This window comes from Myxocyprinus asiaticus, chromosome 16 (assembly GCF_019703515.2).
Source record: "Myxocyprinus asiaticus isolate MX2 ecotype Aquarium Trade chromosome 16, UBuf_Myxa_2, whole genome shotgun sequence".
Classification (NCBI taxonomy): domain Eukaryota; kingdom Metazoa; phylum Chordata; class Actinopteri; order Cypriniformes; family Catostomidae; genus Myxocyprinus; species Myxocyprinus asiaticus.
Window position 1 is genome coordinate 26,692,145 of NC_059359.1, and position 24,838 is coordinate 26,716,982.

General features: G+C 38.4%; 2 protein-coding genes across 3 annotated transcripts in view; both read right to left on the reverse strand.

Annotated features, from left to right (window-relative positions):
* Positions 1–6,153, reverse strand: part of LOC127453841 (neuronal acetylcholine receptor subunit beta-2-like) — a 38,686-nt gene extending 32,533 nt beyond the window's left edge. For both annotated transcript variants that reach the window (XM_051720567.1, XM_051720566.1), the window contains exon 1: positions 5,891–6,153. In XM_051720567.1, the coding sequence (XP_051576527.1) occupies positions 5,891–5,936 (46 nt within the window). In that variant the 5' untranslated portion in view covers positions 5,937–6,153. The remainder of the gene's footprint in view (positions 1–5,890) is intronic.
* A 4,244-nt stretch (positions 6,154–10,397) lies between these two features.
* On the reverse strand, positions 10,398–24,822 carry LOC127453846 (SH2 domain-containing adapter protein E-like). Its single transcript, XM_051720579.1, has 6 exons — positions 23,804–24,822; positions 17,770–17,893; positions 14,208–14,426; positions 13,799–13,994; positions 12,041–12,160; positions 10,398–11,910 (listed from the first exon to the last, which is right to left on the reverse strand). Exons 1-6 carry the CDS (start codon positions 24,263–24,265, stop codon positions 11,727–11,729), a joined length of 1,305 nt encoding a protein of 434 aa, XP_051576539.1. The 5' UTR covers positions 24,266–24,822; the 3' UTR covers positions 10,398–11,726.
* Positions 24,823–24,838: the final 16 nt, after the last annotated feature.

A 24,838-nucleotide genomic window follows, 5' to 3' on the forward strand; every position in this document is an offset into this window, starting at 1 on the left:
GCTGACTATGTGATAAAGTTTCGTACCCCAGCCGCTTCCAGCGACTGGAACGATCATGCTATGTGGGACCTGTTCTTGCGGGGACTTTCTGATACTATCCAGGACAAGATTTATCCTTTGGATCTTCCCCCTCAATTCGACAATTTGGTGGACCTGGCCATCCGAATCGATCAACGCCTGACTCGGATCATCATCAATCGGCAACTTTTATTGGAGGTTTATAAGAAATTAGAGTTAACTCGCCGTGCCCCTGATGGATCTCACCTCCACGAGCATTGACTTTTGTTGGTCTCCGCGGGCTGAAGCCGCATTTTCTAAACTTAAAGAGCGGTTTTCCACCGCACCTATTTTAATTACCCCCGAAACTGCTAGTCAGTTCGTGGTGGAGGTGGATGCGTCCTAGGTTGGTGTTGGAGCGTTCCTCTCACAGCACTCAGATGGAAAGATGCATCTGTGTGCGTCCTTTCCACACCGCTTAACGTAGAACAGAATTACGACGTCGGTAACTGGGAATTACTGGCTGTCCGGTTGGCCTTGGGTGAGTGGTGTCATTGGTCAGAGGGTTCGGGGATACCTTTCGTGGTTTGGACTGATCACAAAAACCTGGAGTACATCCATAGCGCTAAACGTCTTAACTCTAGGCAGGCTCGCTGGGCGTTGCATTTCACACGTTTTAATTTCACCATCCAAAACATCAAGCCCGATTCCTTATCTCGATGTTTCGAAATCGAGACCTCCACCACCCCAGTGGATACCATCTTCCCCGCCCCTCAAGTGGTGGACATGATATCCTGGGAGGTGGAGGCTAAAGTCCGCACTGCGCTACGTAACACCGCGGGTAAGCTGTTTGTTTCACGATCAGTTTGAACGCACATCCTTCAGTGGGGTCGCTTGTATAACGTCGCCCGCCACCCAGAGCTACTTGTACCCAGACGCTCATTAGACAGTGTTTCTGGATGTCATCGCTTGTGCAGGACGTTCGCCAGTTTGTTGCTGCTTGTCCAGTTTGTGCGACTAATAAGACTGCCTGTAACCCCCCAGCCAGGCTCTTCCAAACGCTGTCAGTCCCTTCGAGACCCTGGTCACACATAGCCAAGGACTTTGTAACAGGTCTCCCCCTGCCATGGCAACACAGTCATTTTGACTGTAGTGGACCGGTTCTCGAAGGCGGCTCGTTTCATTCCCCTCCCCAAATTACCCTCAGCGAGGGAAACAGCGGTAGTGGTCATTAATCACATCTTCCGAATCCATGGCCTCCTGGTCATCGTGGTTTCTGACAGAGGCCCTCAGTTTGTGTCACGTTTTTGGGCAGAGTTCTGTCGACAGCTGGGGGGCTACAGTGAGTTTGAGATAAATGGGCAAGTGGAGCGAGCTAACCAAGCACCAAGAGCCAAGTATGGCCTCCCATAACCCTTCTTCTTGGAGTGAAAGTTTAGTTTGGGTCAAGTATGCCCATAACTCATTGCCGTCATCAACAGGGTTGTCACCTTTCCAGTGTAGCCTCAGCTACCAGCCCCCTCTGTTTCCAGCCCAAGAGCCTGATGCTCAGGTCCCGTCCGTTCACACGTTTTCACAGAGGTGCCGATGCACCTGGAAAGCCGCCAGAGAAGTCCTCTTATGGACTAGCACTCGTGTTAAGAGGTCAGTGGACCAGCACTGGTCTAAGCCACCAACTTATGTGTGCAGGCAGAAGGTTTGGTTGTCCTCCAAGGACATTCCACTCCGTCTCCCCTCACGTAAGCTGGGTCCCAAGTTTATTGGACCGTTTCTCATCGGCAAGGTCATTAGTCCAGTGGAGGTCCGCTGATTACCTCCTCACCTCTGTCCCGTCTGGTTGAGGGCTCACCGGCGTATTCGGTCAGGAGACTGATCGACACTAGGCGGAGGGGCAGAAGGTACCAGTATCTGGTTGACTGGGAGGGTTATGGACCTGAGGAGAGGTGTTGGGTCCCGATCTCGATCGCTTCCATCGTCAGCAAGGTAACTTTGCTGGGGGTGCTATGAGGCGTAATGTGTGTGAAAATAAATAATAACAGAACGTTGTTTAGATTCAAATTAATTGGCAAGGGAGCCTTTTCCCCTACACTTGTAAACAGTACCTATACTGTAAAAATGTTTTGTCAGGTTACCTAAAAAATTTATCTGGTAACATCTAAATAAACTGGTTTTATTCAAGTCAAAAACAATATTTAATTTGACTAAACCTGACAAATTATATCTATTTTTTTTTTTTATATTTTTAATATATTGTAATATTTATGGGTCACATTAAGTAGAGAAAGATCCTTGAGGCAACATTTGCAGGTTACCAATTTTTTCAGAGTATATATTTTATTCCACTGAAAAAAAAAAAAAGAACGAAAAAAGAAAACCACACATTTTAATCGAATAAGAATGTGCTTAATGGTAACATCTAAATTAACTGTTTTGATTCAAGTCAAAATTATTTAATATCACTGCATCACCCTGAATACAATAGGATACATGGACAAAATTAATTTTAAGGGTTAGAGCTATTTAAGGTAACAACTGCAGGTTACCACTTTTCACAGTGATTGTGTGCTCCCCGGGATTCAAACCCAGGGAGCCTTAGTGTTGCTAATAGCACCACGCTCATCAAGTTGTGCTACAGGGACATAATACAATATAATAACAGAATTACAGTGTGCTGTATGCTGAAAAAGCTAAACACATAACACAGGTCAGTGCTTTTGACTTAATGGCACTTAATGAGAGTTCAGTCCACAGATCTCTGCTATGCTCCTTATGTGTGTATTATATAACCATAATCATTCACAACCTGTAAGCATGTCCGTCCATCACGATAACAACCTTTTCAGTCCACTCAGTTAATGAATATCTAATCTGAATGCAGGGTTACTGCATTAAGTGCCTAGTGAATATAGTGCACTATGTTAATGTACTATATCTTTACATTGGGCATTAAAGAGCACCTATTATGGTTTTTAAATGTGCCTAATTTTGTTTTAAATGTCTCATACAATAGATTTACATGCATCCAAGGTCAAAAAACACTTTAATTTTCCCCAGTGTCAAAAACGACTCATTCAATGATCCGTTCTAAAGGATTCATTCTAAACTCCTCCTTTCAGAGAGCCTACTCTGCTCTGATTGGTCAGATGTCCCAGTCTGTTGTGATTGGTCTACTGCTTAGTGTATTGTTTGAGGGTGGGTCAAAGCTGTTCGCGAGCAGCCAGTGAAGACCAGAGGCGGGTTTTTTGTTACCAAATTACATAGGTTAGTACAGGAAGTAAGTCTGGAATTACTAACGACTCTTTTCAGGCGTTCAGAATCGGTTCTTTCTTTTGGGAGTCAATAACTCCATTTGTCCTGCACTTTGATTTTTGAAACTTTGCAGACTTTTTTACAGTCACAAACAGCTACATAACACACTTCATGAAAGGTAATATTTGAAAAACCATAATAGGTGCTCTTTAAGATAATCTTAACATGCTCATTCAGTGAAAGGGAAAGAGTGTTGTGGGCATAATAGATGTGGGATGGTTGAGCCTTGACCCTCCTCTTTCCTGACCCTAACAAACCTCTTCACCACACATCCGACGGTCACTCGTTCTTGAACTCCATTGCTTGTAATCAGAGTTAATGAACTGAATTAGCCTTCTGGGGTCTGACACTAAGAAAGGAGGACCTATAAGCTGATTTTCACCAGTCCACATTTTATCTGTGTGTGTGTGTGTGTGTGTGTGTGTGTGTGTGTGTGTGTGTGTGTGTGTGAGTGTATGTTAATAATTATTTTAATGTCTTGTCCAATGCCATAATTATAGCTCTGACCGGGTCACATTAAACATAAAAAATGTAGACCTACATTCCTATACCTGTCTCCTCAATTTGTGGGTAATAATAATTAATTTTAAAGCCTTAAATGCCCCTGGTCTACAAACATATCAATTTAACTTTGCAACTATGTAGGATACAGCGGGGCTAAAGGCACTTTTGATTTTATTTTCTCCCAAAACACTAAACAGCAACAAAAACTACCACAGTACTTTTCTTAAAAACTGTTTGTCACTATACACTGATAATACTCCTGATCCATGAGAGTATTGTGTGTAAATATGAATTGGAGGTAATTTTATGTAATATTTAATAATTTTTTAAATGTTGCAAATTTATTAAGCTAATGAGAATCCCTGAAATTATCACATTTATTTTGAGACAAAATACTTATTTGTAATTTTCAGTTTTATTCAAGGTGATTAAATAAAAAATAATAATAAAAACAGTCCAATAAGTGAAAAGCCCCCTCATAAAACACATTGTTTTTCTTTAGTGGTGGGAATAGATTTGATATGAAGAATGTTCAAAGTGGGCTCACTTTGACTGACCCAATCACAATAGAGATCCATTTGTTTATAGAATACTTGAGATGTTTTCACATGCCAGATGTGATTAAATTAATTAACCCTTTTCTGAAGTGGTTATTTAAAAAAAAAAAAAAAAAAAACATGATCTTAATTTGTTACTCAAAAAAGCATACTGCTGTCTCAAAAGTATTTGCCAAATGAAAGTTTTGCCCTTTGACTATTGTCCCTATATTTACACGATATCACTAAAACACCCCTGTGGGTCTTTTACCCCAAATGTGGGTTAAAATGCTCCCTTGCCACATATTTTTTAATGAATTTGAATCAAAACAATCTGTCGTTATTATTATTTCTTTTCACACAAATTATGTTGCTCCACCAATATTTTTTTTTTTTTCAATCTGTATACACTTTGTGACCTGTATACACTTTGCGTGCTTTTAGCCCTGTTGTACTCTAATCTATTCCTGTTAGGCAATGTTTAAGTAATACATAAAATCTAAGTAAATACCCCAGAGAGTCTGTAAAAATCACATCTCTGCAGTGCTGGTGGTTACAGCACATAAAAAGATGCGGCTCGTTGCAAAAATTATGCGTAGCCATTCACATTTATGGTGCCATAAACGCTGCTCAGCACTTCTTCGCACAATAAGAAACAGCCCAACATGCCAACGTCGTTATTCCATATTAATGTGTTAGCTAAATTGCTATATACAACTCGCGCTGTGGGCAAAATAACTTAATATATGAACAATGCATCCTTCAACACTCAAGTGACGTGCCGTTTTCACGAATGAAATATTATGGCAATAATCCCATCAACAGGGCCATTGTATAGATTCGTGGTCCACCGTAGCAGAGCGCGCAGAGGCCGTTCACACCGAACGTGTCCTCGTGCTGCAAAAAAAGCTAGACGCAGCGACTAGAACAAAACGCAGGTATCTCGAGACGGTTTTTTAGTACTGAAAAACGTAGCGCTCCTGCGTGAGACGCGGCGCAACGGTGAAAGACGTCCGTCTTGCGTATGTGTATGCGTATTCTAAATATATAAAACAGTGGTTATTAGATAATCAAACATGTTGTCATAACCTGGAGTAGTGGCTGAGCTATTGCTTTAATAATTGTGTTTATGTGCTTTTGAGTTTGCTTATGTGTTTTTGTCTGTGCTTGTATGTATGTGTCTTTGTATGTTTCTTTAATGTTTTATATGCCACATAGTTATGTTATTGTTTTATTATTTGTATGTGCTTATGCGCTTTCGTCTATGCTTATGAGCTGATGTGCTTTGTATGTTTTCTATGCCATCAACCTGCCAGGGACTGCGGATGAAAATGAGCCTGTATGACTAAATCTTGCACATTTACATGATGGACTTAGTGATCATGTTAATTAATGTGCACTGTCCCTTTATTTATTTATTTATTTTAATAAAATAAACATAAAACATAAACATTACGTTCGACAAGTTGCTCAGTCAGCTAGGCGCGGGAAAACACACACAAAACACACAAACGCGTTTCTCTTCCATAGACAAGATAACTTACTTTTCACAATGGCGAGGATGCAGAACAGCGTCCACAGAGCCATCATCTCAACGAGGACAGGGAAGCATCTGACGCGCGTGAAATGCTCTCCTGTTTGCGCGCGCGTAGGCTCGTGAGGTAGACGCGCGGGAATTTTCTCTCTTCTCGACGTTATTCGGTACCTGGCATGGTTACGTCAGCGGCTCTCGGTTGTTGAAGTGGGCACGGTTTTATGAGGAGCCAGGTAGATGAAGGACTAGTCGCGGTGCACAAGAGGAGCTTAAGCGACGTGATGACAGAAAGAGCAAAAGAGATGGGCGGGGGTGGGAGGCATACCTCAGATTTGCCTACATCCGGTTATCACAGAATGTGTGTTCTTTTTTTTCATAGGGCATTTACCATTTCCTTTACAAGGTCATTTGGCCCACCTGAACACACTTGCAATGCGTTATTCAATTCAGAGAGGACTTTAATCCCATTGTGGCTACATCATATTCTAGGCTATATATGTATTGAAAAAACATTCTTCTGTCCAGGAACTATTGATTTTCAAATATCCACTGGCATTTTTCTCACCAACATACAGCTGTTTGACAGCAGCAGTCCAAGAGAAGAAAGTACTGTATAAGCATTTGCTTTCTATGAAGACCCACACTTCATTTGTTTCGCCCCTGGGGAGCGGGTCATTGGGTGCAAGTTTAGAGGAGAAGGGTATTGTCTCTCCACCAGTCAGCATCGCTAACATCACAGTATGACTTAGTACTGTCCTCATATCCCAACTGCCCTTGTCTGCGTGCCACTCAATTCTAGCCTTTCAACCAGTGGTTCTGCAGTTACAGTGTGTCAAGAAATAACCATTGCTTCTGGGGAGATGATGGGGTCTCAGTCTCCCAAGCTCTCCTCATCTCCTAACTCTCTCTCATGCACTCTTTCTCATGCACTATGGCTCTTTCTTTCTCTCTTTCTTCCATTACACATTTACTTACACCCTTTAGTCAAAATGTCTATTTCTGTGTGTTCCCTTGGGGTCTCCCTATAGACGACCTCTGCTTTACATCCTTAAAGTCACTAGAAGGAGGAGGGAAAGATGTGGAAACATTAATAAAGGAGAAGAAAGAATGGATTAATTGAGACATATAAAGGAAAGAGTGATCAGGGAGGTGGAATTAATGTGCAGGAAGGCAAAAGCTTGGTCACTGGTGACTCACTAGTTGACTGTTATGTAGGTATTCATGTCCTATTCACACCATAGTGTACAGCTATGCGCTTTCTCAGCAATGAGTCATACAGAGCTGAGGATGCCTCAACATTTCAGGAATATAATGCATACCGTATTCTGACTTACAATGCAAGAACATCAGTTAGTCCTGAAGAGCAGGAGGAAGAATAGATAAGTACACTGAAAACGGATAGATGGCAGGAAGAAAATATGAAAATGTTTGGTTGTTCTTTTGAAGTTTTTGAGATAACATTTTAGATGTTTAGAGATTGTATTTACTCACCCTCTTGTCGTTCCAAACCTGTATGACTTTTTTCTTCCATGGAACACATACAGAGCTAATACAGAGTAATCTGTGATCATTTACTCATGCACATGTTGTTCCAGAAGCACAAAAACCATACATGCAATGTATGCAGCGCATAGGGGCGCCATATTAAGGGGGTGCCGGCTGTACACCAAAGGGGTGCAAATGGGACACTCGCCCCCCATACCTACATTAGGAACATCAATATATGTTTCACATACATCCTCGAAAATGGGTAGTTGTGCCCCTGTGTTGTTCCAAACCTGTATGAAATTATAATTTTTCATGGAACACAAAAGAAGATTTTAGGCAGAATTTTAGCCTCAGTCACCATTCACTTCATTACATGGAAAAAATATGCAATGAAAGTAAACTGTGACTGAGGCTAACATTCTACATAATATCTCCTTTTGTGTTCCTTGGAAGAAAGAAAGTCATGGGTTTGGAACAAATTGAGGGTGAGTAAATAATGACAGACTTTTCATTTTTGGTTGAACTATTCCTTTAAATTTCAGTCTGTTATTATTGCAGTTATTATATGACTTCAGAAGACTTGGAATATGCTGTTTTGTCATTTTTGTAGCTTGACAGCACCTGGACATGGTCTGCTTTCATTGTATGGAAAAGAGCAGTGTGAACATTCTTCAAAATATTAGGTCATATGGGTTAGGAATGACATGAGGATGAGTAAATGCTGACAGAATGTTTGTTAATTGGTGAACTATTCCTTTAAAACTACAAAGTCATAGTCTTCTGTTTTGAACAACCTTTATTCTTTTTGAAACTGCTTTATATTTTCTGGTCACCACCACCTTGTTCATCACCTCCATCTATAATGTTTTCTGCTTATATTTTTGTTGTTTTTTTGAACTTCCGCCACTCCTCCACGTCTTCCTTCAGTTTCCTTCAAAGCCTTCCCTCCGTTGTTTTCTGTCTTTTCTTCTGATGTCATATTCTGTGTGTGCCTTTGCGCTCTCTCTCTCTTTCTCTCACTCCACAGAGTTGAGTTGACAGGGAAACTTCAGTACTCCAAGTGCTCGGAGTCTCTTTCTGAATAATTAACAGGCTGGGACCCCCACAAGTGCTTATCTCACCCCTCCCACCCCTCCTATCCTTCCGTCTCTGTCTCCTGCCATTTGCTGCTGGTATTTCCTCCCTGCTCTCTCGAATGTACATTGTTTTGACACACTGACTGACTTCAGCTATCATGAAGAATGCTATTTTGTCTCTGATTTGACTGACTTACATTTGAGTGGTAATTTTCCTAACATACTTTGTGTCTAGCTATCGATGACCTATCAGGGAATAACTATGGGGAATTCTTAGTCAAATTCTTGATTGGCTATTAGGACAGATAAAAAAGAAGAGACAGATATTCCCTTTGGGGAAGGTGTGAAAACATTCATTCATGAGATCACATTTTCATATAATAATTGAGTGGGATAAAGGCTAACATATTTGGCTTGCCTGTCAAGCATCGTGACTCGAGCTCTGAATTGCCTCCGGAACTACTTAATTAATGAACACTAAAATGTTTAATACATAATAGAAGTGAATAGAAATAGAGGTGGAGCTGGGGTAGTAGTGGGATGGCTTAAGAATTGTCACCGGAGAGAGATAAGTGGCAGTTAATATTCCCTTGCAGATGAGATGGATACGCTCCTCCTGAACATTCATTAAGAGCACCATTAAGCTTACAAACACACATACACACAAAGTAATATATATAGCCATATCAGTATCCCAGTCTCTAGCTCATTTTGACCCAGTTAGAGTTATAAATATGGAGCTTAAAAGAACATGAAAAAGAAGGAAAATAAAAGATTATGAGTACCTTTTGAAGCAGACGAGTGATTTTTCTTACATTAAAAAGTGATTTTGTTTTGTGCTTGGGGTCAAAAGATCAAGTTAATGACTATTTTGGTCTGCCATCTAAAAGCCATGTGCTTGAGAGCAGGCAGATATTTGTGTCTCAGTTTCATTCATGAGTTACAAGATGAGAAGGTGATTTGTTTTCTTGACCTTTCTCTAACCTGTTGAGAAGAGAGTAGACCACCCTGCTTACAAATGCTAATCACCATGACAACACCATAATCTACACTCACTGAGCACTTTATTAGGAACACCTGTACACCTGCTTATTAATGCAATTATCTAATCAGCCAATCATGTGGCAGCAGTGCAGTGTATAAAATCATACAGATATGGGTTAGGAGCTTCAATTAATGTTCACATCAACCATCAGAATGGGGAAAAAATGTGATCTCAGTGATTTCGACCATGGCATGATTGTTAGTGCCAGGTTGCTGGTGGCTGGTTTTAGTATTTCTGTAACTGCTGATCTCCTGGAATTTTCACACACAACAATCTCAAGAGTTTACTCAGAATGGCCAAAAACAAAAAACATCCAGTGAGCAGCAGTTCTGCTGATTGAAACACCTTGTTGATGAGAGAGGTCAACGGAGAATGGCCAGACTGGTTTGAACTGACAGAAAGGCTACGGTAACTCATATAACCACTCTGTACAATTGTACTAGTGAGCAGAATAGCATCTCAGGATGCACAACACGTCAAACCTTGAGGCGCATGGGCTACAACAGCAGAAGATCACGTCGGTCACTTTATTAGGACCATAGTGTTCCTAATAAAGTCCTCAGTGAGTGTATAGTCTACAAGGAAAATTATGACATGCAAATTGTGGCGCATGACAGGCTGTTTGGCATGACAACTTATTGAGATACATACACTCATGTATGCATCCTAACACACACACACACACACACACACACATAACCAGACAGAGTTTGAAAGGTGGACAGAGTGAGAGAGTTTGAATAAATTAACAGAACAGGACTACTTTAGATGAATTAATTTTACACTCTGGTCAGTGGCTTTAGAGCCCTTTATCAGGTTGGTTCACAGATTGTTGTGACTTTAGCACAATCAATTTGATGTGGTTTTGCATTCTGATATGTTGCTTTTTTGCAGGACATGTTTCTGTGTTGTGTGACAGTGAGAAACTTTTTTTTTAAATTGTTAAAATCATCTGCTTTATTTCAGGCTTTGCACATTACATTGTCTCACATTGTACAAAGGCAAAATCTTCAGTGAACATGGTCTTTCACCATAATTAAATGGAAACTGTTCCTTTTAAACAAACATAAATTTAAATATAATCACTGCAGTGATTCAGTGCCACGTTAATTACACCATGAATCCAAGTATTACAGCATGGACAGTAAAGCCATTTAACGTTCCCTTTTTACCAAACTTAAACCAATCAATGGTAAGTTTTATCACGGACAGACAAGAACATTAGCTAATCAACGTCAGTAACTCACTTTTCTGATGAACAAGCCAGATTAATTTGCTGTAGTGTTTTGTTCTGAAGGTTGTTTTTTATTCTACAACAATATGATAATTAAACTACAATTCTAAACTAATTCTATACTACGGACCTTAGAAATTAAAACAGGAGCTGTGCAACAGAGATTTTGTCCACTTAAATGAACAATTGTTGTTGCAGACAGTTAAATCCATGTCCCTTGACGACAACTAAGGCAAGTCAATAGGAAAAGTAACAAATTGACATCAATTGCCTAAGTGATACAGTTGCAGTTTGGCACTGCTGCCAGAAAGGGGCGATGATGAGCGAGTCTTATGAGGCTAGTGCAATCATAGGCACTAAGAGAAACAGATTTTTTTTTTTCCTTTTTAAATTAATAAAAAAAAGTCAACAACAGATAAACATTATGTAAATTTATGTTTTGTATTGGTGAAATATATTTTCTACCTTTATCTCTCTGGTGTCATCATGTGTGAAATGCGATTTAAAATTTTTGGTTTCACTTTGGTTTAAAATAAGGAAAATCCCACGCACATTCCCATGCACACACATACATACATACATACAGTAGGAAAAAATGAAATAAGGCATAGTTCAGCCAAAAATGAAAATTCTGTCAATAATTACTCACCTTCATGTTGTTCAAACACATATGACCACGAAAGAAGGCAGCTTGTTAGTCTCAGTCACCCATTCACTTTGATAACATCTTTTTCCATATAATGAAAGCGAAAGGTGACGGAGGCTGTCACTCTGCCTAACATCTCCTTTTGTGCTCCACAGAAGAAAGAAAGTCATACTGGTTTGGAACTACATGAGTGTGAATAAATGATTACAGAATTTAAATTTTTAAGTGAACTATCCCTTTTAATATTTAAACTGTGGTTTGCTGGCAGTGGCAGGCACCAGGGCAAAACCATGTCTTTGCACCAGACAACCGCAAACACTGTATGTGTGTAAGTTCAGCATGTATGTGTGCATATGTTTAGTTTGTGCATGGTACAGGGTGCTGTAGGGTCATGTGTTCTGCCCCAGTGAAGGGTAATCGCTGTGTACAGTAGTGGTGAACCACTTCTGGAATGCTTGGGAACACACAGCTGCTCTTTTCCAGTGTGTAACCACACTCCTTAGTCTGTGCGACGATGATGTGCACACATCCTTGACTCGTCCTAGCGAGAGGGGGCGAAAGAGTGAAAGGTTAAAACTATTATATATCATCTATCTCAGCTTTTCAAGCAAGACTGCTAACTCATTTTATTTCTCTTGATATCAAACACATATACAAGCACACATGCTTACTTGAGTGCAATGGAGTATTTGCTGGTAGCCGATTCGCTGTCTCGCACCAGAAAGCTGGCCTCCCTACAGTGCTGCAGCTGAGCCTCTGCCTCCTGACGACTCACACTGCCATGATACCAGCTGCAGAGAGAGAGAGAGGAGAAAAGAGGAGGAGGTTCTCATTTCAACATTGTAATGATTATGTAATGAGAGCAGAATATGGAAGATAGATTAGATGAGGTATAGAATGTATAAGAGGATTAGCTATTCACTCATAAATAGCTCTTTGTCTGAAATTGATTCAATCGTGGACAGTGGTTCCACGTGTTTGAACTGAGTTTTCTTAACTTAAAATTACTATGTTATCTCAACACAAACACTTTGGGTAGAAAGAACCTAGTTGAATTGGGTAAAACCAACAAAATTAGACATGACAATGTAACTCAAATAAATCTATTTTTACTTCTTTATGTACTAACTAGTGAGAGTGAATGTTAGCACGCCAGGTACAACTACAGAGTGTAGTTTAGTAAATATGCTACCATTAGCATAGCACTTGCTCATCAAAGAAAGCAATCAAATTCATGTGTTACACCTGTCCTCATCATTAGATCAAGCTCCACTCTTCACAATAATGCTAACCCCCAAAACTCCAACATTACAGAAGCTCTTCTAAATCACAACATAACAAAACATTAAACATTAACAAGTATCCCCCTTTATATTCATCTTTGCACAAAAACACATAAAATAATTAACGTTAACTTAATTTTAACATTTACTCTCCCTATTAAGTCCCATGCAAAGCATGCAGGGAAATGGAAATCCCCAGCCCAGTTTCATCAATGCTACATTAACACCACCAAAAGTATTCAAGTAGTCCCAACTCAAACTTCCATTTTACACATTTAAATGAATAGAATGCAATGAAATCAAGTTCTGACAAAATGTTCTAGAATTGTGTTGCTTTCCTTCATTTTAATAAAGTAAATTGAACTAGCAGCAGTTTTTTTTGTTTTGTTTTTTTTCAGTGCTGAGGGGAAGTTGACGCATAAAATGTCCATGGACTTTTATTTATCAACATCAAAATGTTTAGGTTAAAATGTGTATAAATGTATATGGGAAAGTGTATATCCTAGATCCTGTTAAAGATTTGTACCAGTTTTGATCACCTACACTAGTTCTGAAGTGAAATTAATTTTTTAAAAGTTTAATGTAGTCTCTTAATTAATTTGATTTGATAAAAGCAGCATACATAATAATTATAAAAGAATGAACAAAATGCTGTTTAAGATAGTAGTTATAATAATAAATTTAGATGGAGAATAGCATGTCACCGGAAAGTATTTAATGTCAGAAAAGTATTTTCTCAGAAAACTATTCATTTCAGCTACCCACAAAGAGACATGTATGTAAATGTATGTAAAAAACGTATGCATGTATACAATCTGTCAAATTATAAATAAGAGTGTTACTGTAAAATTTTCAAATGAAAATCCAAAATATACAATTTCACTGTAAAAAGTGTTATTCTGCATTTGTTTCCTTAAGGAGCTATTTCGATCTTATCTAAACCATAAAATCACTTTTGATGGTGTAACATACTGTATTAAGGTTGATTCTAAGTTGTTAAATGATAGTTTTGACTTGAATCAAACCAGTTAATTTAGATGTTACCACATAAAGCACATTTTTAGATTAACATTTTTTCAGTGCATTACAATTTCATTGTAGGCTTGCTTTCATTGACTTTTTTAAAACATATTTTAGAACACACACCTTTGTTGTTCCAAGGGCAGAGTGGGGTCGACTATCGGGGTCTCACTGTCTGGGGTGGTGCAGGGCAATGATGGGGAAGTTGGGGAGGGGGGATTCAGAGATTTGGGGGTCCAGCTCTTATGTCTCAGGGTCTGCTGTTTCACATTAGGAAGACCAGACTCTTCCTTAGACATACGATCAACTCTATCAAACTGAGCTATACACAGAAAGAAACATTACAATTACCACATACAATGTGGTAATGTTGACTTCACTATTTATATAGACATGAAGGAGATACTGCTTCACCATAACCATAGAAATATCACATCCAACTCAGAGGTCATAAAATGACTTTAAATAGTCTTAGTATTGCTGTCACTGTTTCATGGTACTTTGATGACATTAATATCAAAGTGAGGAAAGTTACCTGACAGTGCTTTAACAATCTGCTCCTTCTTCCACTCCCAAGGCAGTTCATGCTCTGCAGGTGGTCTGGAATCGGATTCATGCCGGGTCAATGGAATGCCTTCCAGAACCTCCTCATATGGGACATCATAGATCTGTGGGGGTCCAGACCCCTCGCCTTCTCCTCTGTTTAACACTATGCACACTTTCAGCAAGTCCTTCGATCCTCGCCTGCGAATCCCTGTGTAAGAGCACACATATTGACATCATATAAATTAGCGTCTAATCAACAAAGGCTTATCATACACATTCTTGGACACCAATGTACCTTTAAAAGTGCTCTTTGTATATAAAAAAGAGAGTTATTAGTGAAGTTAAACAAGTTATTTCCAACCATAATAAGTCTCATAATCAAATTTTCAAAACAATACCAAATATTTCTCAAAAATATTTGAAATAGTAACTATTTGAGACATTGAATGTATGGTAAAACAATTTGTGCATCAGACTGCTGGCCACTTTTCCAAATTTAGCTTAAAGAAGCAGTAAGAAAAGATTCTACACTTAGGCTGAATGAGTTGCTCTCAGCTTTATTGAAAGTGGATAAAGGAAGGCTTTTTTCTGTCCCTAGAAATGAGACAATGTGACAACACTATCTAATCTGCATATCAAGATGCTTCATTTACAAGTATACAGCCCGTGTGCCACAAATGTGATTTCACTAAAGAAGCCAAACAAGCTGTCAACATAGATGGGGTTTCTCTAACTCTCTCGCTCCCGTTTTAACAGTTTAACCTTTAAATGCATGGGAATTTCACCAAACACTCTTGCATATTTGGGTCTTTAGAGACCCGGCACTTATATCTAACACAAATGTATCTACAAAAAGCCCAGGTAGTGTCAAATTTTCAAACTATTTTCAAGACAATAAGAAAATAATAGAATAAAATATGTTTTTATACATTTTAATGTTTTATTTTTCATATATCAAAGAGATAATGCAACAATTCAGGACAAATCTAGAACAGGATTTATTACTTTCACACTGAAATTTCATGAGACGCAACTGGCTGTCAAACACATATTGAGCAACACATAACACATAAGATACACATAAGTTACACATATTTTTTTGGGCACTTATTGAGTCTAAATAGATGCACATCTTATATAATTTCAGTAGTACACCCAAATGACAATAGTCATATCATACTGTTCTTGTGTTGTACTTGCTATAGTTTACTTCCATGCTGTTTCTTTATCAAATAGCAATGTCAAATGTAAATCAAGTCAATCACTGACACATCAGCACCACCCTGAGTAAGAAATAACATGTATGTGTACATGCATACAGTTGTGCTCAAAAGTTTGCTTACCCTGGCAGAAATTGTGAAATTTTGGCATTGATTTAGAAAATATGACTGATCATGCAAAAAAAAAAAAAAAAAAAAAAAAAAAAAAAAAAAAACGCCTTTTATTTAAGGATAGTGATCATATGAAGCCATTTATTACAAGGTAATGGAACTTTATAAAGGAAATATATTAAAATATATCCAAAGCCTTGAAAATGCCAGTCAGTACTGTTCAGTCACTTATTAAGAAGTGGAAAATTCAGGGATCTCTTGATACCAAGCCAAGGTCAGGTAGACCAAGAAATATTTCAGCCACAACTGCCAGAAGAATTGTTCAGGATACAAAGAAAAACCCACAGGTAACCTCAGGAGAAATACAGGCTGCTCTGGAAAAAGATGGTGTGGTTGTATCAAGGAGCACAATACGACGATACTTGAACAAAAATGAGCTGCATAGTCGAGTTCCCAGAAAGAAGCCGTTACTGCGCCAATGCCACAAAAAAAGCCTGGTTACAATATGCCCGACAACACCTTGACACGCCTCACAGCTTCTGGCACACTGTAATTTGGAGTGATGAGACCAAAATAGAGCTTTATGGTCACAACCATAAGCGCTATGTTTGGAGAGGGGTCAACAAGTATTGTGCTCCTTTTTTTGCATGATCAGTCATATTTTCAAAATCAATGCCAAAATTTCACAATTTCTGCCAGGGTATGCAAACTTTTGAGCACAACTGTATGTACTGATAAATCACATTGTTTATAATTCATTGTTGCACAGAAAATCAACGTGATATAGTATTTATTTGTATGAATATAGTACACTTACATACCAACAACAGGGTCTCTAATGACCCTATACACTTTTGGTACTTAAACCATTTTATATATATATATATATATATTTTTTTTTTTTTTTTACACTATTACACTATTACACTATTTTTAAGAGAGAGATTGAGGAATACTAAAGAGGTGTGGGCACAGCTCCAACAAATGGATGAGGTACAGGGGGTGGAATGAGGTCCCAGGTCACTAAAGACTAAAGTTAATTGAATATGACTTTAATTTATTTCAAACAATGTGCTTTTGCAAACAGTTCTTACAGATTTCTGCAGCAAACAGTGATTGTGAAAGTGATTACATTGAGTTTTTTTGTCATCATTTGCTTTTATATGTAAACTTACTATTTTTTTTTTAATGTACATTTAGATTTAGACTGAATATTTAAATAAGCATTTAACATTAAGTTCATAATATAAATATTTTATTATTACTTTGTCCTAAAGTTACATTTTAAAACTGCATCTGAAAATTTAGTCCTTGTTTGAGCTCAGTTGCAGCTAAAGGTATTATACATTTGTTGCCCCATATTTCAGAGAAACTTTTATTCACATTTGCTTAGTGTTTTCAAATCAGTAAAAAAAAAAAAAAAAAGAAACATTCTTACACATAAAATAGGAATTTGTAAAAGAAAGAAAAGTATAGTACCTTATAACACAACACAAAACATGCCCTATACATGTTAAACTCTATATCCTCTTTATAAATAGTAAAGAAAAGTAAAAGGGATAAAACATAATTTTTCTATATTTTTTATCTTTTCTATTTTGTCTAGCTTTTCACCTCAAAACTCTAGTGTTGTGGAATCCCAGCAGAGAGACTTGTGCACCTATTTGTGCTAAAATGTAAATTTCAGTACCAACATAGTTATGCCTGGAGCTCCATCTATCTTCCCTCACTCGCTGTTTCTTTTCTGTCACTTTGTGTCTGGCCTATTGTGTGAGAAAACAATGGTCATACCAGGGGAAAATCAGAACAAGTCTGTGATTGGCTGGCTCACCAGACCACTTCCTGAGTTCTGGGGAGTGATTGGGGGAGAGGGGAGTGTAGGGGGGGTTTTCTCAAACAGCCAGGCATACTGGGGGGACAGCAGGGGTCAGCTTCCTGTCCATGGAATTGGGTAAAGGAAACACAGACAGGGAACAGGAAGCAGAAAGAGGAAACTGCACCCATTGTCCCAGCACAACACTGTCACCGTGCAAACCACCAAAGAGGGGAGAGAGAGGGAGCAGTGATTTTTCATACCCTTTAAATCCCTGAAAATCTGCTTGGTTTTTTCAGTTCTCTTTATGAACAACACATTATACTGACAAATGGTGTGAATTAAAAAGTTTTTAGAAAGAAGGATAGACAAAAGAAATGAAGAAGAGCACAGGGGATGTGGTGTACCTGTTATAATGAGCTGGGCATCATAGGGCTCCATGTAGCCATCATTTTCTCCTTCCCTTTCAGCCTCTCTCTGTTCCCTCGTTTTCTCTGCATCAAAAGGGTCAGCATAATCCTCCAAAATAATCTATTAAGAGGGAGAGATACAGATAAAAAGAGATGTGATAAAAGTCTTTTAGAGACACCACCATAGAGATTCAAAAGAGTTATCTAATGGAGCTTCTGTGAGGTTTGCATCTAGTTCAGAAATAGTACAGACCCAGCTAGCAAGAAGGCATTTAGTCAAAACCTGGTGTAAAAGTACACCTTATATGGATGAATGGGGTGGAATTATTTGTCCAATCAGTAGTGACGCTGTTTCCTGTTCCTGTTGCTGCTAGCGCTCATGTTTGTAGCCTGCTAGCCTGCTTAGCTTGCTTATCTTTCTATTTTCAGCATTTAATCTTTAATCATTCCCATTTTATCACGAGCATTGTTTTTTTCACTTTTACACTTTTTAACGCAATACAACTACGTGCATTTTACTGCACATACCTGCCTTTCCACTTTTATTACAATTAAATTGTGTGCTTTACTGCATGCATTTTTTACACAGATCATTGCATCAATCTCAAACCACTGGTGATCAGGAACTGCCTCAACGACAACAATTATGTGAGGGATTCACACCGATCTCAAACCCCAGCTGATCAAAAACAACCACCACCACAACAACAAACAATTGTGGTAAGTCATGGCATCCGCTCATATTATCACTTCGTGCATTGCATGCCACATGTTTACTATATCTTTTTCCATCAGCAGTGAGGGATTCACATGTGATAAATGTAAGGAATTAGTCAGGCTGACGGAGAAGGTTAATGAGTTAGAGACTCAGTGAGGTCAGTGAGAAAGAGAAGCCGGTAGATACTGTTTCGGATGCGAGTAGAACAGCGAGCAACACACACACTTTGGTTCCAGCTGTAGAGCCCCTGCAGCAGGGCATTTGGGTGATATCTCGGCAGCATACTTGTAGGGCAAAACTCTCCTGTTCCTGTTAGGATTTCCAATCGATTCTCCCCACTCAGTGATGCACCCACTGAGAATCATGTTGAAAGCGCCCTTGTTATTGGTGACTCTGTTGTAAGGAACATGGAAATAGAGACTCCAGCCACTATTTTTAATGCATTTCCGGTGCCAGAGCAATAACTTCATGAATTTCTTTACTAATAAAATTGAAATCATCAGAAACAACATTGAAATTACGCATCCGTCTGCCATAGCACCCCAGAAGACTAAAATTATTCCCTACGAGCAACTTCAATCCTTTGCTGATATAGGTCAGGAAGAGTTAACAAAAATGATCAAAACATCAAAATCAACAACATGTATGTTAGATCCAATACTGACTAAACTCCTAAAAGAGGTGTTTCCTGTAATCTCAGAACCTCTTCTTAATATTATTAACTCCTCAATATCCTTAGGGCATGTCCCAAGAAACTTTAAATTGGCAGTTATCAAACCGCTTATTAAGAAACCACAGCTTGATCCAGGAGAAACGGCTAATTATAGACCGATTTCAAATCTCCCATTTATGTCGAAATTACTAGAAAATTTAGTATCCTCCCAACTACTGTACATTTTTACAGAGAAATGGTATATATTAAGAATTTCATTCAGGATTGAGGCCCCATCATAGTACAGAGACTGCACTTATCAGAGTTACAAATGACTTGCTCTTATCATCTGATCGCAGCTGCATTTCTCTTCTAGTGCTTTTAGATCTTAGTGCTGCCTTCGACACCATAGATCATGACATTCTCTTGGATAGGCTTGAGAATTATGTTGGCATTTGTGGACAGGCATTAGCTTGGTTTAGGTCCTATCTCTCTGACCACTACCACTTGTCTGTGTAAATGAGGAACTGTCAGATCAAATTAAAGTTTAATATGGAGTGCCACAGGGATCAGGGCCTTTAGGGCCTCTGCTTTTCTTCCAATATATGTTCCCTCAGGGCGACATTATCAGGAACCATTGAATTATTTTTCACTGTTATGCCGATGATACACTACTTTATATTTCTTCGAAACCCGACAAAATTTCACAATTTTCCAAATTAACAGAGTGTATAAATTATATCAAATAGTGGATGGCTAGAAATATCCTTCCTCTCAATTCCGATAAAACAAAAGTACTAATTATTGGAACAAAAACCTCAAAAAATAAGACGCTAAAATATAATCTGACTCTTGATGAATGTACTATAACATCAACTTCTACAGCAAAAATGTAGGTGTTATATTTGATAGCAATCTAACCTTTGAAAAACAAATTTCCAATATTTGTAGAACTGTATTCTTCCACCTCAGAAATATTGCCAAGTTACGACACATGCTATCTGTTTCTGATGCCTAAAAACTAATTCATGCATTCATGACCTCAAGACTAGATTATTGTAATGCATTACTTGGTGGATATCCTGCAGGTTTAATAAATAATCTTCAGCTGGTTCAAAATGCAGCAGCAAGTGTGCTAACTAGAACCAAGAAATACGATCATATCAGCCCCATTTTATCGGCGTTACATTGGCTACCTGTTAAGTTTTGTATTAATTTTAAAACTCTGTTAATTACTTAAAAAGCTTTGAATGGTCTAGCTCCAAAGTACTTAATGGAATAGTTCACCCAAAAATGAAAATTTGCTGATAATTTACTCACCCTCAGGCTATCCAAGACATTGAGGAGGAGTCAGGAAGCGTGTCATTGTTTACAAGAGAAACTTGTGCCATTCACAAACCAAAGCAGTCCAAAACAATTTAAAAACAATATATATAACAAAAATTATAATCATTTCCAAATACTAATAAAAAAACAATGTAAATGATGACGTGCTTCCTGACTCCTCCTCCACGTGATGCGTGACCTTACTAACGAGCTTACGTCATCCCTCTCATGAGCGCACGTCACAGAGATCTACAGAAGTGAACATTTGTAGTTAAAAAGTATACACGTATTGTTTTGTTTCTAAAAATAATCAAACGTTTGGGTTCAGAAGAACTTTATTTGTCGACTGGAGTCGTGTGGAGTATTTTGATGCACTCTAAATATGCATTTTGGACTGTCAAAAAATGGAGGACATTCACTTGCATTGTTTAGAGGAGGAGGCCTGAAATGAAATCCTAAAAGTATTAAATTCTCTTTTGATGAAGAAAAACACTCAGATACATCTTGGATGGCCTGAGGGTGAGTAAATTATCAGCAAATTTTCATTTTTGGGTGAACTATTCCTTTAAGTGACCTTCTGTTACGCTATAAACCATTTCGCTCATTACGATTGCAAAACTCTGTCCTGTTAACAATACCGAGAATATCAAAATCCACAAAAGGAGGGAGATCATTTTCATATTTGGCTCCTAAAATATAGAATAGTCTTCCAAGCAGGGTTCGGAACTCATACACACTCTCTTAGTTTAAGTCTAGACTAAAGACTTATCTATTCAGCCAGGCATACACCTAATTTATCCCTCAATTCATAGCTATGCTGCTTTAGTTACACTGTAAAATTACAATAATCGGGCATTCCCAGAATTCCCTGCATGACCCAGTTAATTTTATTACATTTTATGGGAATAGTTATGTTTCTTCTTATTTTTAATATCAGTTATGTACTTTGGGGTGTTCTGTGTTATATTTAATGTAGTTTAGTTAATGTTTATTGCATAATTTTAATTTCACATGTGTTACCCTGATGGTGTTTAGTGTTTGTGTGAGTGACACTGAGCACTGCCTATACATGTTTATTGGTCATTGCTCCAGGAAGGGCCACTATTGATGAACTTCATGTCATCATGTGCCCTTTTTTAATTACTATGGTAATTAATAATACATTATAAAGTGAAAAGCAGATTTTTACAGTTTCAGAAGGTTAATATATCAAGTTTATTATTTAATAATATAAATGACAGTAATGCACCGTAAAATATACAGGTATCAAAATTACATCCCGTAAAGCCTGAAACGTGGTTACCGTATTTATTACGGTGAATTTCTGGCAAGCACAGCTGCCAGGTTTTACCGTAAATTTAACAGGATTTTTTTTTTACAGTGTAGGTCTGCCGGAACTGAAAACACTTCTCTTATTCTTTAACCCTGCTTTAAATTGAATGGCATCTATGCTAATTTGATTCTATTTCTTTCCCTGTCTAAACCTTGGGATTATATGATGTCTGATTCCCACTGTGTCGCAGAATGATGATGACCAACTGCAGCATGTGCCAGCCAGACTTCACTACAGTCTACTAAAACAGACTTCACAGAGGATGAATTGATGCAAACTCAAAGACATGGGATTCTTCATGAGCCACTGCCTGAACCATGGGCTCAGGATGGAGTTCACCAAAATTACCTGGCATAAGCTTCCAGCCAGACTGTGATGCTCCTCTTTGAATGATGCCTATATCAACTTGGACAAAGGAGGGACAACACCCTCTTAAACTACACAGAAAATGAATTAACCACTGACGAAAGCCTTCATTGGCCAAAATCAAAGGACAATGCATCTACTTGTCTTTCCTCAGTTAATTCGGGATGACTTTAAGGACTTTAACGCTAGAACTTATAGTTAATATAAAATCATTTTGTTTAATCATTGACCCATAACTCTTACTTAGTATACTAATTTGAATCACTAATAGTTCTAAACATAAATAACTAATATTGGCATTATATATATTCATTTTCTGTTATAGCATAATTTCATGTACAGCTGCTTTGAAACAATGCCTGTTGTGAAAAGCGCTATACAAATAAATTTGACTTGACTTGACTAGTTTTCAGTATTCAGTATGCTCGTGCTTGTCCTCCAGCCCATCTTTCTCTCACTCTCCCTCTGGATGTATTTTTGTGTGACTTCATGAGATTCTGATTTCTGTGCTATTATGTTCCAAGTGTAGCCTAAAGGGATGTCCATGAATGAGAGAGGATACAGCCTGTATTTTAGGTGACATAATTCTACAAACACTGCCTTCACTAGGGACTGGACGAAAGGAACAATGTCATTGTGTTATGCATGTATTGTATTCTTTGCGTATTTGTGAACATGGGTGTGTGAGTGTGTGAGTGTGTACGCACAAATGTGTGTTTCCCAGAATGATAGAGTTAAGAGAGAAATGTATGTGTGTGTGTACATGTGTGTATGACTAGGAAAAGAGACAGGAAGAGAGGCAGGGAAAGGGTTCTCATTGTGTTGTTGCTTTTCAGCTCCACTCTGTCTGGTTATAATACAGCAGCTCATAGAAAAGGGAATAGGGAAAGAAGAGAGCCATGGGGAGGGAGAAAGAGTTGGAAAGAAAGAGAGTAGAGGGGCCAAGGGTGGGGAGAAGAAGATATTGCTTAAACAAAGAACTGGAAGAGAGATATTGATCTCAATTTTCAAAACAAAGACATTTCTTTGGTTCTCACAGTCAACAGGGTTACTGGGAAAACTGGAGTATGCCATGTAGGCTAAAAATTACTCCTGAAAGACACATCACTCCCTGATGCCCGTTTTTCTCTCAAATGAGGGCTGTTCTTTTTAGCCTTGTCTTCACTGCGTTTACAGGACACATACATTGTGAATATTAAAAGATTATTGAGGCACCATTTGGGGTTTCTCAGATGCCACACTTGCAGAACCCTCTGGAAATCACTAGCAAACTTTTCTTTTTTTTTTTTTTTCAAAAAAAGTTATTTGATTTACTCTAGATTTACTCAGTCAAGGTTTCCTTAGTAACACATTAGGGAAAGGTTTCTGGGCACTTGAAATCTATAAAGTATTGTGGCTCCTTGAGTACATAAATAGGATTTTTCAGAATCTTTAAAAGATACCTAGAGGTTCACCAAACTGTTCCACCACTGTGGCATCTGTGGAACCTCAAGTATCTTCTTAATATTAATGTGATAAACAAAGTTATGTTGTCTACCTGTAAATCTGTCAGGAAAAGAAACATATAATTATTTAAGACTATTAAAAATAATTATTGTTGCTATTTTTCATTTTGTTGCCCCACTCTCAAACTCACCGTTTCTGTTTTGATTGATGACTTTACCCGCTCACTGTCTGGAGATGATCCTCCTGTAATTGATTTTGGATCATTAACTTTGATCATTCTGCTCATGTATGCGTCAGCCAGGCTGGTTGTCCGCAGAGTGCGATGGTCTTCAAATCCCTCCATTTTAGTATTCTTCTTACTTTTTCCAGGGATCAGAATTTCCCAAATCTTCCCGTCTTTCATCGAACCGGTGCTTGAATGGTTCCGTCCAAGCTCGATGGCCGAATTTTTGCGATTTCTTCTGTGGAGCAGAGAGCCCACGCCACCGCCACCGTTGTCCGCTCCAGAATTTTTACGCAGACTCCCCTTCGAACCAGTACCGACTGTCAGAACAGGTTTGGGACGGGACTGAGTTCCCGATTCAGAAGCTGAACGGATCCTGTCGGATCCTGTCTTCAGACTAGTTGGGAAATCTTTAAACCACTTGGCCATGTCCGCCTCTGGTATACAACAACAAATACGCACAGGTGTCTACGCCACTCTCCATACACACTCGCAACGCCTTCAGAAAACTATTGAACTTCCAAAATATCACTCACTGTGGCCCTTATAAATATTGATATAAATATAGATTTTTTTGTCCTCTGAACTTTTTTTTATAACCTAATTAACAACACTTTATCGTGCGTTCCATTGGTCCAATCCTTTTACGCAGGATTGGAAGTTTTTTCAAACAATTCTTTTTGAATTAATTGACTAAATTGAATCTGCCAAATTTAGCCAGGGTAAGGTTCCGAATATTAAAATGGTTTTAATCAATGACTTGTTTACCAAATTTATCCCATTCGTAATTCTTTTCAGGAAGCTGTTTACACTCGCAACTTTACTACAATTCTTCACATTGGTTTCCTATAATATTCGCTATTTTCTCACGATTATTCCCGCAAGATAAAGAGAAGTCTCTGGAGGGCATAAACACGGAAAAATTGAAAGTTTTTCTTAGTTCTCGCTGAAGATCCCATTCCCGGTATATTCACTCCAAGCGACAATCTAAATGAAGTGAAA

Bases quoted from the DNA above. Each gene is read 5' to 3' on its own strand.
- LOC127453846 (XM_051720579.1), bottom strand. From the start codon at position 24,265: ATGGCCAAGTGGTTTAAAGATTTCCCAACTAGTCTGAAGACAGGATCC. The intron at 14,427-17,769 runs GTACACCACATC...GCTCTTACACAG, and splicing joins TGCCCAGCTCATTATAACAG to GGATTCGCAGGCGAGGATCG. The intron at 13,995-14,207 runs GTAACTTTCCTC...TTCTGTGTATAG, and splicing joins GATTGTTAAAGCACTGTCAG to CTCAGTTTGATAGAGTTGAT.